Below are 14,265 nucleotides of genomic sequence, written 5' to 3'. Positions count from 1 at the left end.
GAAAGAGAGTAATTTATTATTAAAAAAAATAGATACAAGGTGAGGATTATTTTCCCTCTCTACTTGTGGGATACCTCAAAAACTTACAAAAAGTAAAACTTATGGTGGACAAAACTTGGGAGCTTAGGATTTATGGCTCGTTCTTTAAGTCTATTGCACCTACGAAGGATTGAGATCATGTAGGCATAGTATAAAACCAAGTGCAATTATTTTTAATGACTAAGATTAAGAGTTAAAAAAATTAAAAAAAAAAAAAAAGCTTTCAATTTTTAACAGTGAATAGAAATAGTTAAAAAAGTTAAAAATAATAATAGTTTAAAAATTTTTTTGAAGAAAAAGATATCAAACTCCAAAGAGGGATAATTCTTATTATGTAATGAATCATTTTAGTAAAGTTTTTATACTATTTTTATGAAAAATATAAAATTTATTTTTAAAAATCAGTTAATTTTTTTCTATTCCAAACAAAAAGTTTTTTAAAACATTTTTTTAAACCGTTATCCTCTGATAATCGTTAACTTTTCCCTTCTTATTTGTTTCCATTAATTTGTGTGGTGGAGGAACCAGAGTGACCAGACACGCCTAAGTAACCGACAGAAATGAGATCTCTATTTGATTTTGATGGATTTTTCTTTACTCTCGTAGGCCCTCCAATCCACGTTGAGTAGTTTTATTTTTCACATTGGGTTTCTTCCCAAGCCCACCATGTGAGGGAGAGCTCAAGGCAGACTCCCAGACAAAAAAACCAAAATTTATTGCTTCCCAATGTAGAGAAAGTGGGAGACAGGGACAAATGAAAATGGCAGGGATTTAATTATTTTGGTCCCATTAATTTGTGGTTGAGGAAGGACCAGACCAGAGTCACCAGACATGCCAATAGTAACCGACTGAAATGATATCACAATTTGATTCTAATGGGGTTGTCTCATTAGTGTTCATCATTTGTAGGTCCCGCTGCGTTGCAATTGCAAAACGTGAAATTCGTGTTGAATGGGTTGGCTAAACCAATTTTACCCAGTTTTTCTCAATAACCCAATTTTACCCCTTGACAAAATAAACTGGCGATTCATTTCTCGAAAAACCCAATTTCACAGTTGCACCTTTCATCTAAAAAATTTGAGAATCTCTCCTTGCTGATAGAGTTTTGGGTCAGTGAGGTGTCAACTGCCTATTGGTAGGGTGGATTTTTATTGATAAGGTTTATGGGATTAATATTATTTTTGTGATCGAGTAAGTTGATTTATTTTTTTAAGAATACTTTTATTTTTAAAAATGAGTTTATTAGATTTTAAGTAAAACTTAGATACTATACATTAGATTTTTCAATTGAATTTACAAACTTGGTTGTATTAATCAATAAAAAAAAAGTCAAACCATAATAGTAATAATGATTATAACAATTATAAATAAGCCGTGAAACTATAATTATGAAAATAAATTACCTTATATATATATATATATAATTTACATCGGTAAGTGATATTTAGGTTGCGTTTGGATTGGGATGAAACTTCTGCATCTGCATTTGCGTTTTTTTTTTTTTTTTTTTTTTTTCACGCGTTTTTGGGCGTTTTGAGTGTTGCGGCTACTGTTCATGCACTGTTCAATGAATAGTAGCCGCAAACTTTGACTTTTCAAATTTTTTTGGACCAATCACAGCACATCATGTACTGTTTACGGACCCACAAATTTCACTTTTCAGCAACTTTTTCATTAAAAATGGGTCCCACGATACTATTCACACATTTAAAAATTATTTCGCTACAGTGTTTTTCAGTTTTCAGTTTTCAGTTTTTAGTTTTCAGCTGTATCCAAACGGACCCTTACACACTCAATCTATTCAAAAAGTATTTTTTTAATAACTTTTATCAAATGTTTTGCTTAAAAAAAAAAAAAAAAATCCAATTTCATATCGCGTTTATAAAAGTTGCTTTTTAAAATTTTTTTTATTTTAAGCATCATTTCAAAGATGAATCAAACTTACCACGTGAGAGAGCCGAATCAAAGGCAAGTAATTTTCACATTTGCATCATAATAAATATGTATATATATATATATATATATATTTTTTTTTTTGGAGGGGGTGGGGCGTGGGGGGTGGGGTTGCATTTTTGGAGCAATTAAAAATTTTTGCTTTCCAGCCCCCTCACTTTTTCGTTTTGCTAAAATTTCTATCCACTCTCATGTTTTAAGTAAGATTTGCATAGCATTTTCCTTGTTATAGTTTTCCTCCAAGATATTCTAACAATGGAATTCTCTTCTACCAAAAGTAATGAGAAAGAAGACCATAGGTCTGATCTAAAAACTCTCAACTTATACAACGAGATAATATCAACCCTCCCAAAAAGAAACGGATGGAAATCAGATGAAGTCTACCAGTATCAGGGATTTTGGCACACTTTCTTCTACTTAGAAGGACTCTTGTCAGCTCAACAACATTTCAAGCCACAAACCAACGACATTATTTTGAGCAGCTTTCCAAAATCCGGCACAACATGGCTTAAGGCATTGTCTTTTGCCATCGTGACAAGATCCAGTTTTGACATCTCTGCAAACCCTTTACTCACAACAATGCCACATGAGTGTGTACTCTCCTTGGAGAGTGATCTAGCCCATAATTCATTTCATCGGAATCAAGACACACCCCTTATAGGTACGCATGTTCCCTACACTTCCTTACCAAAATCTATAATAGATTCTAGGTGCAAAATAATTTATATATGTAGAGATCCTAAGGATACATTTGTATCTCTATGGCACTTTCTTTACAATGCAAGTTTTAAGGGTGTGGATTCCTCAGCCAAAGAAGATGCTGACTTTGAGAAAGCATTTGAGTTATTTTGTGATGGAGTATCTTATTATGGACCATATTGGAATCATGTATTAGGGTATTGGAAAGCAAGCTTAGAATCTCCTGAGAGGATATTATTTTTAAAATATGAAGATTTAAAAAATGAAACCTTGTTTTATGTAAAGAAAATTGCTGAATTTATGGGTTATCCTTTCTCTTTGGAGGAAGAAGACAAAAGAATGGTTCAAAAGATTGTAGACCTGTGTAGTTTTCAAAATTTGTCCAGATTGGAGGTGAATAAAAGTGGACAGCTTCATGGACGCGCTTACTTGATTGAAAAAAATGCATTTTTCCGAAAAGGTGAGGCTGGAGATTGGAAGAATTATCTTACACCCATGATGGCTGCACGTCTTGATCAGATAACAGAGCAAAAACTAAGAAGTTCTGGCTTGACATTTAATGTTGGATCTAAAGTTTGAATTGGTAGATGCATGGGAGGTTTACACTCTTGTAGTGGAACTTTTGCACCAAGTGTTTTGATGAGCGTACCTTCATTTTCATTTAGCTAGGAACCAGGCCATAATGGTCATATATCATTGTTTGGCAATATATTTAGTAATATATCACTCTTTGTGAAATATTTAGCAATCTAACACCTTTTTGAAACTTGAGTTTGTGAAATTTAAGTTTATCGTGTAACTCGAGTTCTAGAAATTTGAGTTCTTTGAAAACATATCTTTCAAATTTTCAGTATTATTTTTTATGAAACTTGAGTTACATCCAAAAAATTTCATGAAACTCTTGTTTGTGAAACTCGAGTTATATGGCAAATTTGAGTTTAACTTGAGTTTTATAAACTAGAGTTTTAAAAAAGTGATAAATTTCTAATTATTTCGCATATAATGGTAGATTCATACATATTTTGCCAAACAATGGTACTTGGCCATTTTGGCCCTACGAACCACTTGTTGTTTATTATATTAGTAGTTAATAAGGTGTGCAGGAACAAACCCACGACTGATTCCTGTTCACGTGTGTGTGTGCACTTTTATTTATTTATTATTTTTTATGATCCATTGTTCGAAGTATTTGTTATGTTTATTTTTTTGCTGAATGAAGTATTTGTGAAGTTTTTTCTCCCTGTTTTGTTTCATGAAATAAGCTAAAGATCTAACATATTTATGGTGCTTCTTTCATTTTAATTTCTGTGATGAGAAACTACCCACACCTGGGTCTCGATCGATAAATCGTAAAAGCACAATACCACTCGCAAAACATATGCATCAAGTGTTTTAAATTCAAATCTAACCACTCCTTTTTTTTTTTTTTGGGAGCAAAATCTAACCACTCGTATGATGACTATTATGCAGACTTTTTTTTGCGGTTAGGAATGGGGACCGAGTTTATATTTTACCAACAGATTAATTATTGTCTTCTAAGTTTTTGGAAAGCCTTTTAAATCTTATAATTTGGGTGTAACAAATTAAGTAATCTAATTTCAAGAGTACCAAATTAAACTCTACATACTCTACATTGAGAGGATAGAAAAGTAAGTAAATGGAAAACGTTGGGAGGATAGAAGGGATTTCAAGCTTATCAACTTTTTACCATGCATGTTTGTTACATATGATGGAAAAATGAAGGAATGGAAAATAAGTATAAATTTATTTTTTTGGTTGAGAAGGAAAATGAGATGATTAGAAAAAGGTACTTTGTCTGAATTTAGAGAATGTTTGGTACACTGTAATTGTGATTTTAGTGTAATAGGAATTGAAATATGCTATATTAATCCTAGCAAGTATTTAGAACCCTAAAACAAGCTTTTACGGCTAAGTTAATTTTAACACTAAACTAATCAATATAGTCCAAGTGTAAATGAATTAACCAATTCCCATACAAACCAACTACACTACACAAAACATGGCAATATAGTAAAGTAAAGGAAATAAAGGGAAAGCAAGCAAACCACACTAAACACCAAGACATGTTTAGAAAGAGAAAAACTTGAGCTGTAGGCTTAAAAACCTCTCCCCCAACTACCTATCAAAAATCTCCACTAGACAAGATAGTTGCAATAAATTAGGACACTAAGAACCCTCCAAGCCCAAAAGCCTACATGTACTTGAACCTTTCAAGCTCCAGCTAGCAACTGGAGACCCTTTATTGAAGCACAAATGGAAACACCACCAATGAGGATTGGATTTGTATGTGGTTTCTCAAGTTTCCATAAACTTTCTCTCACTCACAAGGTCTGTGTTTATGGGTGAGGAAAGTGTTTACAATATTTTAATCAAAACAATGAAGGAGATGGAAAAGAGAGATTATGTCACGCCCCAAACCCGATACCCAGATTTGTGACTATGACCGGCATGCTAATATCAAGCTTAAGCCTGATATTAACAAGAACGAACTTAACTTTTTAATAAAACTTTTACAAAAAGCTTCCCTCTTACTTTTCATCCTTGTTTCCTTACTTAAATGATAGACCTTTCACTTGACATTTAGAGCATCTACATTGTACTTAAAAAAAATAATATAATCCACCAATTATTTAATATCCACACTTTCACATAATACATCTCTTAATACTTTAAGGTACACCACTTTCATTAGATCCTAAAATACACCATACTACAAATCTAAACATCAAATTGTTAATTTAGGATCTATACATATAAAACTAAAATTAGCTCCTTCCAAAACTCGACTAAGGCTCCTTCTGCTACAAAATAAAACCTGCTAACTAAAAGAGTGGAAGGGGTGAGCTACACAGCTCAGTAAAGGTAAGATATATGAGAATTTAATAAGGATGCATGTAAATCAAATCATTTTATTCTATGAATATTCGAATAGGAGAACAACTTTTCATGTATAGTATTTTATACTATTCATAATAATAACTTATATGATTTTCATAGGAAAATAATTGTTCTCCTATTTCTTATCAGGTTAATATTACCAAAACCTTTCGGATCAAACTTCTTTCATTTCCTACAAAGTCACCATATATATATTCTCATTACGAAATAATTATTTTAACTTAAATCAGATAATCGGCAACTTTGTATTAAACTAGAAACATCTTGACTAATAAGAAAATTTTTCCTTAAAAACTTCTTTTCATAAAATATTATAACTTTCATGATCATAAAACTTAACATTTCATAAAAACAGATATTTGATAACTTTTAAACATAAACTTGTACTTTCATCAAAAACTTTATCTTTATAGCACAACAGAACTTCAGAAATTTTTATCTTTAATAAACAACTTTTCTTTTCATCAGAAACTTCTTCTTGCCACGAGAGCTTTTACTTTTCACAATGCATTTAAACAAAATAATTCCCCCATGATTAATAACATAACATAGCTGTTCATAACATATTGGTTAATCCATATCTGATAAGTCTGTACTTATTTGGGAGGCTTCTAGCATCATGGTGCTAGGCATCCAACATTCCCCACAATACTAGGTATTTTCGGAATCACATCATAATACATATCTTTCAACCATGGGGGTAGGTTGACTTCCTCCACAAGTTGGCTGAAACTAACAAGGGCGGGTATAGCAAAGCTAGTCCCATTTAATGGCCAATCATATAACATTTTCCATGGAAAGCCAGCAATTAACCCCTACTGACAGAGGTCAGATCACCAGAGGACATAACCTGAAAACCTTTCATACTTATACATCATACTGAAATTTCTTATTTTGCATAACATTTCATAATAATAGCATTTCCATTCTTTTCTTTAAACATCATGTTCGTGGAATCAGTAATAGCATCAATATGCTTAAATCATATACATAAGTTTTAGAAAACTCACGAACATATCTTTTTCAGAATAATGATTATATGTCATATCTCTAATAAAAAACATTTTAATACATAATATACTTTAAAATAACCTCATGACTTACCAAATGCCTATATAACTTATCCCCCACCTGAAAGCAGAGGAACCAAGAGCCTACAGTCGAAGGAGCTTAGACCTGGGGAACTAGTAACACCTAAACCAAATATCAAAACTTATTACTTACTATCAATTATCCCTTATCATAAACTTACACATTCATCTCAAAGCCTATCTCTTAAAATCAAGGAAGTCCTAATCCCACCTCAAAGAGGTTCCCACAAATACAAAATACATTTATCAGACAACATGATGTACTAAATCATAGAGAAACCAATTCATAAAATTTATATACGATCCTGGCATGCCAAAGGATGAGCATATTAAATTATAGCTCAAAAAATTCACTCTAACTTGAGAATTAAATCCACAAAGTCAGGTGTAGCATATGCTGTTCACTGCTCATTTCAGCAGCATATGCTCCATTTGTAAAATACAAATAGGCTGTCCACACACACCCAATTGTCATGAAATTTTACAGAACTACTTCCTTGTATGTCCAGTATATACCATAAAAATTTTGGAGTCAAATCATAAACCCATGATTTACTAAAAATCACACAAGACAGTATACTCAATTCTGTCCTGACAGAATTTCTTGCAACTTAAAAATTAAACTATTATTTTTATGTTCATCTAAATTCTGTGAGACCACTTCCATAACAACCATGTGTGTCTTAGAATTCATAAAAACTACTCTTAGCATCTTAATTCACAAAATATGATTTAATACATATTTTTATTGTTGTAAACATCAAATCTGTCACAAAGACAGCTCCAGTACACATTCTTACAAAATCATCAGGTCTTAATTTCATTTGGGTATTTTTATACCTATAGTATACATATTAAAATATGTTAATAAGCATTCAATTGATCACAATATCATCAAACTTTTAAATCACTAAAACAGAATCATAAATCAGCCTCTAAAATCAGGATAGAGGTTAAAGAAGTAGAAATAAACAAATGAAGTTTTGATTACTTACCCAACCTTTGAAGCTGAAATTTTAGTGTTAACCCTTTAATTTCTTCTTTAGAGAGGGATATTTTGTTTTGGTGAGAGAGGGCGGTTGCCGTGTAAGAGCAAAGAGAGAAGAAAACAAAAACAAAGAAATAGGAGTAGAGAAAGAGGGCTGGACTTTCTGTCTGGTGCAGCCAAGAAGATGGGATAAGGAGAAGACTTTTGGGGCAGCAAAAAGGGGATAAGAGATGGGGACTTTGGGTGGAATACGTGTGGTGCTTAGGAAAAATCTCACCACCCACTTTTCCAACTTTCTTGCATTCACACTCACACTTTTCTACAAAAATAATATCACTTTGCATATACATATATATATATATATATATATATATATATATATATATCCTTACCTTTATAAAGTTATATCCATCACATTAAAAGAGCATATATGTTCTAATTGCTTTGAGAGAGTATGAAGAAGAAATGAGATGGAGTCTTGCTTTCTTTTAATGTGTGGACTTGTGGGTTTGACAAAGGGGACTTAAGAGAGTTCCTCGCTCTTTCCTTAAGAGAAAAGAGAGTAAAGCTAGAGGTGAGAATTCTGATTTTGCATGGACCGGTGGAAATGGAGAGGCTTCTTGGATGTTTGTCTTGAGAAAAGTCAAGGAAGAAGTGAGGTGGAGCTTGGTGATTGCATGGCCAACCAAGTCTTGGTCTTTGGGTTTGTCAACATGCATGAAACTTTGGCATCATGTGTTGAATTTCAATTGGTTGCATGTGGGTGGAATTTCCACTACAAAATCTCATGCATCATATGCCTAATTAAAATACTAACTATGTATCTAATAACTTAAACCACTTAATATAGTTTTGTACATGTTAAGTATATATTTATAATACAAATAGTCATTTCAATTATTTATAATCTTTACAATTCTTATTTAATGGCATTATAAAATAATATGTTTATTAAATACTCTTATATTAATTTTAGAAAGTAAGTGGCTTAAAAATAATAATTAACCACTCAAACACATAGTTTAATTATAAAATTAGGTTGGGGTGTTACAAATTAGATTGGTTTTTCTCAAAGCAAAATGCTCTCTCTCTTTGCACACACTCAAAGAGGCTTCTCTTGGATATCTCTCTTCTAGTTTTTAGGGTTTGTATCACCCTTATCTGAAACCTTTGCCACGCCTCACAGCTTTGTGTGTGTGCGTGTGTGTGTGTGTGCACGCGCATTGGACAAGTGCATTCTAGAATGCAGAGTACAAAGATTGTGCATCTCGCGACCTAGTTGTGCCCTAAGGCCGTGTGTTGGTCGCGAGATGCATGTCTGAACTCTCATCCAGACCACCTACCATGTGGAGCTCACGGGCAAGCTAGGTCGTCTCCTAGTCGTGTCTAGGCCGTGAGATCCCTGGTTGATGCAGCATTTCAAAGTTAAGTAAGAGGCTCAAGTACATCTACTCCAAATTACATTAAAACTCAGGAAATATATATCAAACATAAAATGCAATACAAAAAACTTTTGTCACTGAATAAAGCCAACAATAAAAATAATTCTGAGGAATAAATATTGCATGGAATAAAGAAGCCAAGAATTGAATAAAAATTATTGTCATTCATTTGTTTGGTGATTAATATAGGAATAGAATCTTGAATTTGCATTCCACAATTTGGTACCTTATAAAAAGCTAGTGAAATGGTATCATATATTTGTCAAATTTCATAAAATATTATTTTAATATATATTTATATATATATATATATATATATTTATTTATTTATTTACACTTTTTTTTAGTAGTGTTGAACATTCTATTAGGTATAAATTGTATAACAAATATATTTAAGTGTTGATTTTTAATTGTTGAACTTCATGTGGTCTTGTGGAATCTCAATGCCACCTATTTTCCATTTTTGTTCTGTGGCTAATTTTGATGATTGATATTATGGTACCCAAACCTAATGGTACTCCTATGAGGGGGAGGAATTTGGGCTCCCAATTTATTTGTTGGTGGGTTTCCTTGCACTCCTACTAGGTATAGCTTCAAACGCTGCCTTGACAGCCTAATCCTCTAACCTTTGCTCCTCCCGTGCCTAGTCCTTACACTTCCCTGATTCCTCTTCTCTCTCTTTCCCTCTAGTTTTGTTACCTCCTTGTGTTTTCCAACCCTTTTTCATTCATCCTCTCTTTATTTTTATAGTCTCCCCTTATGGGGATCCAAATAATTACCTTTTCATTAATTCCCACGTTGCCCGCACTTCTACCCAAAATCCCTCGCAATTAGTCCATTCTGAGGATTCTCTTAAAACTTGCACCTGATACCGAATAGCGCTCGGCAGCGGATTTCCCCTAGGCACTGATAGTGCTCAGAGATTGACCTGAGTATTGACTGCACCCCCCTTTAGCCATCCTCAACTTACTCGTTGATACTGGGCCGAGCCCATTCCACTTATAGTAGGCCACCTCCGAGTGGCGATCCTATGTCCTTGTACGATTGTGATTGGGTTGGGCCTACCCTATCAACACTGGGCCAGCACTAGTCTCCGACCCCCGGTCCCTATAGATATGATTTGGCTGACCAAATAATCTATTCTGGTTAAACACAATTGGTTAGTATTAGTTCCAAAGAATCTGCTGTGGTTAAACACAATTGCTTAGTATTAGTATTCTCCTTCGGTACCCTTTGTATCCTCTATCTTCATCTTCAGAGTCATTCTCATAGACTGGTGGCCCTTAGTGACTAACAGGAACCTGCTGGCCACGACTTGGACCATGAGCATTGTACCTAGCACTATTGTTCCAGTTGCCTTCATGATTCCAATTGGCATTAAACCCTATAGCTGCTATCATATCATGAATCTCTTAGATACTCTGTTATTAAAAGATAGTTTATAGTATACAAATGATGAGAAATAGTTTTTTGAGTTATGCAAAAACTAATATTTTTGTAATATATGAGAAAATAATATGTATTAAATCATCTTACTTAGTTTCCCCCCTTAAATAAAATTTTAAGGTTAATTTCCCTTTCCTTTCCAACTATTGCGTCAAGTTCAATTTCTCCCACTAAATTATTAAATCGAGCAATGTCTCCCTGATTGATTGGTAACAGGTAAATTGCTCTCTGCTATTATTAAAATATTTTGTTAAATTTAAGAGAAAGTGTTTTTTAAATTTTTTTTTTTTTTTTTCATGTCATGACCACATTAAATGTCTATTAATCCCTTTATATATATATATATATATAAACCATATATTCACCTCTGCCCGAAACTATGTTTGGTAAGCGAGGAAGAAAATAAAATGAATCAATTTTCCTCTACAACAAATGAACACAAAGACAGCAATTTATTATTTAAAAAAAAAATAGAGACAAGGTTAGGATTATTTCACTCTTATATACCTTGAAAACTTACAAAAAGTAATAGTTGTGGTGGACCACCACAACTTGGGAGCTTAGGATTTACAGCACGCTATTTTAGTCCATTGAACCTTCCAAGGATTCAGATCATGTTGATCTAGGGTATTACACCAAGATCAATTGTTCTCAATAATTGAAATTAAGAGTTTAAAAAAATGAAAAAAAAAAAAAAATTTAACCATTGAATAAAAAAATTCGAAAAACTTAAAAATAATAATAGTTTTAAAAAAATTGTGAAGAAAAACGATAGCAAACTCTATAGAAGGATAATTTTTATTGTGTAATGGATCATTTTAGTAAAGTTTTGATATCATTTTTATGAAAAATATAAAAATTATTATAAAAATAAGTTTTTTTTTCTTTTCTAACACAAAATTTTTAAAAATATTTTCTAAATCGATACCCCTAGATAATTGTTAACTATTTTATTCTTATTTGTTCCCATTAATTTGTGGTGGAGGAACCAGAGTGACCAAACACGCCAAAGTAACCGACAGAAATGAGATTTCAATTTGATTTTAATGGGTTAGTTTCTTTACTCTCGTAGTTCCTCCAATCCAAGTTGAGTTGTTTCAATTTTCACATTGGGTTTCTTCCCAAGCCCACCACCTGAGAGGGAGCTCAAAGCAGACTTTCAGAAAAAACCAAAATTTATTGCTTCCCAATGTAGAGAAAGTGATAGAAAGGGATAAATGAAATGGCTAGGATTTAATTATTTTGGTCCCATTAATTTGTGGTTGAAGAAGGACCAGACCAAAGTCACCAGATATGCCTATAGTAACTGACTGAAATGAGGGATGACAATTTTGCCTCGTCTTGCTTGACTCACCCCTCCTCGCTTCATCCCGCACGGGGTTTTCCTACCCTGCAAAGGTGGTAGAGTGGGAATGGAGCGAGATTTTAGCCCCACACCAAGGGGCGGGGTGGGGCAAAGCGGAGATGGGTTTAGACTTTTGAGACCCACTTCACCCTGCCCTGCATTGATAAGGGTTAAATTATAATTTTTTCATACCTTAAAACCCTACTATTTAAATAAAGATATTATTAGCTTATTTTATTCTACCCAATATGGCTCTGTGCCTCTTTTTTCTCTCTAGCAAGGCTGGAAATAAGGTACCAATTTTAATGTTTTCTTTTGTCTTTATTAGAAACAAATTTATATACTATTGAATTATTGATTTTGTATTATAAGATTTTTGTTTCTGTTATATAATATTTTCTTGTTAAAACTTGGATAATATTATTCAGTTTTTGCTAAAAATTAGTTTGATTTTATAATAGTTGTGGGAAATTAATGAAACAGATTTTATTAAAATAATTGTAATAGTTGTGGGCAAATTAACCAAAAGTAGAGTTTTACGGGGTGGGACGGGGCTTCGCTGGGCCCCAAGGAGTGGGGATTGGGCAAGAAAATTCTCCCTATCATATGGGACAAGGCAAGAATAGGGTAAGACAAAACCATATGGGGCAGGGGCGAAGACTCCATCCTCTAACCCTACCCCACCCCATTGCCATCCCTAATAGAAATGATATCACAATTTGATTCTAATGGGGTTGTCTCATTAGTGTTCAGCATTTATTGGCCCAAAAAGTAAGTAATATGTCCAAACGTGATTTTTATGTGGAGAAGGTTTGTCTTTAGAGATAAAATTTTCAAATTCTTCCACTGTCTTTCTATTGGATGTGAATTTTGAAAATCTAACCATTAAATTACATATTTTTCTTATATCCTCCTTGCTTGCAAAGTTTCAAGAGGATCAAAGATCAATAGCTATGTCATCAATTAAATGTTTAAATTTCAAGTTTTTGTAGTATAAATTTATGCATAAAAAATAAGTTTGTTGATCGAATAGTTAATAACATTCAATTTGAACAAAATTTTGATGTGTGTGTTAAGAACATAAAGAACATGTAATATAACGATTTAGATTTTTAAAATTCACATATAATAGAAAGATATAGAATTAGTTTGAAGGGTTTGTCCCTTTTATGTGTTCAGCAAAAGTTTACCGTCTTGCGTTTTTTTCTCTAGGATATGATTTTTTGCAATTTCGCATGACACCCATTATGTTGCAATTGCAAAATGTGAAAAGTTGTGTTGAATGGGTTAGTTGAAAGTTAAAATATTACAGAAAAGCATCCCCTTCTTCTTAAATTTGTTAAATTTCTGATTTTTCCAAAAACTTAAACTATTGAGAAATGGTAAATTTAATTATTTAACCACATACTTCAAACATTCCCCTTTATGTGTGAGTCGAAACTACCTTTTAATAGGTGATGCCCAACACGTGAGAATTTAAATAAGAGATAGAGTAGAGGAGACAAGGATCGAACTCAAAATCTCTCGCTTTGATACCATGTTAAATCAGCAAGATATTAGCTCTTCTCCTTATTATCCTCACTAGAGTAACAGCGGTAGAATTTAAAATAAATTCAAACATGCCCAATAAGGATAGGCATGATCTCCTCCATATTTTATTTACTTTTTCCTAATATATCTTTTATTACATTTACATCAATTATGTTGTACAGATCCCATCTAAATGGGTCAGTACATCTTGTAATATTTTTCAATATAAGTAAATACAAGAAATCTATTTGACTCAACCGTGAGATAGAGTTCTTAAAATTCTTTACGGTATCAAAGCCACTAGTGAGATAGATAGATTCCTTTACCTTTCCTTCAATCATGTCACCCTCATCAAATTCATCTCAAGTTGATAAGTACCCTTATTTAGTGACACAAAATGTTTCTAATTTTGTATCACTTCATCTCTCTTCCACAAACTTTCTTCTTTGGAAAACACAAATGCTAAACATCCTTGAGAGTTATGATCTTCAAGGATGTGGGTGCAAGCACTCGCAACAAGTGGTTTTCTCATGAGAAATACGCCTTAGCCTAGAGTGGACTGGGTCAACACCTAGATTAGGTCTAGGAATGATATATATAGCACCCTTGTGGAAGGATTGATCTTTACCAGAGCACGTTTTCAAACTTTAGGTATGGGGATGAGAAGGTGTTAGGCACTTAACCCTACTCGACTTGTAGGTCGTCCTCCACTCATTATGTTCCAAATCCTAGTCCCATCAAAGGGTTCTCTAACACGTTATTCTAGACTCAACATACTCTATCATGCATCTAAAGCAATCAAAATGGCATATC

At 33.0% G+C, this 14,265-nt stretch overlaps 1 protein-coding gene and 1 long non-coding RNA gene across 2 annotated transcripts; one reads left to right on the top strand and one right to left on the bottom strand.

The window, feature by feature from the left end:
* Positions 1-2,116: 2,116 nt before the first annotated feature.
* LOC115963905 (flavonol sulfotransferase-like) lies at positions 2,117-3,930 on the top strand. The gene has a single exon (XM_031083139.1). It carries the CDS (start codon positions 2,248-2,250, stop codon positions 3,268-3,270), a length of 1,023 nt encoding a protein of 340 aa, XP_030938999.1. The 5' UTR covers positions 2,117-2,247; the 3' UTR covers positions 3,271-3,930.
* A 2,212-nt stretch (positions 3,931-6,142) lies between these two features.
* On the bottom strand, positions 6,143-8,024 carry LOC115962910. Its single transcript, XR_004085634.1, has 2 exons — positions 7,697-8,024; positions 6,143-6,804 (listed from the first exon to the last, which is right to left on the bottom strand). It is a non-coding gene; the product is annotated as an uncharacterized LOC115962910 (long non-coding RNA).
* Between the last annotated feature and the right edge of the window lie 6,241 nt (positions 8,025-14,265).

This window comes from Quercus lobata, chromosome 10 (genome assembly GCF_001633185.2).
Source record: "Quercus lobata isolate SW786 chromosome 10, ValleyOak3.0 Primary Assembly, whole genome shotgun sequence".
NCBI classification, from domain to species: Eukaryota; Viridiplantae; Streptophyta; class Magnoliopsida; order Fagales; family Fagaceae; genus Quercus; species Quercus lobata.
Note: the sequence above shows the minus strand (reverse complement) of the source record. Positions and strands in the feature narration are given on the sequence as shown.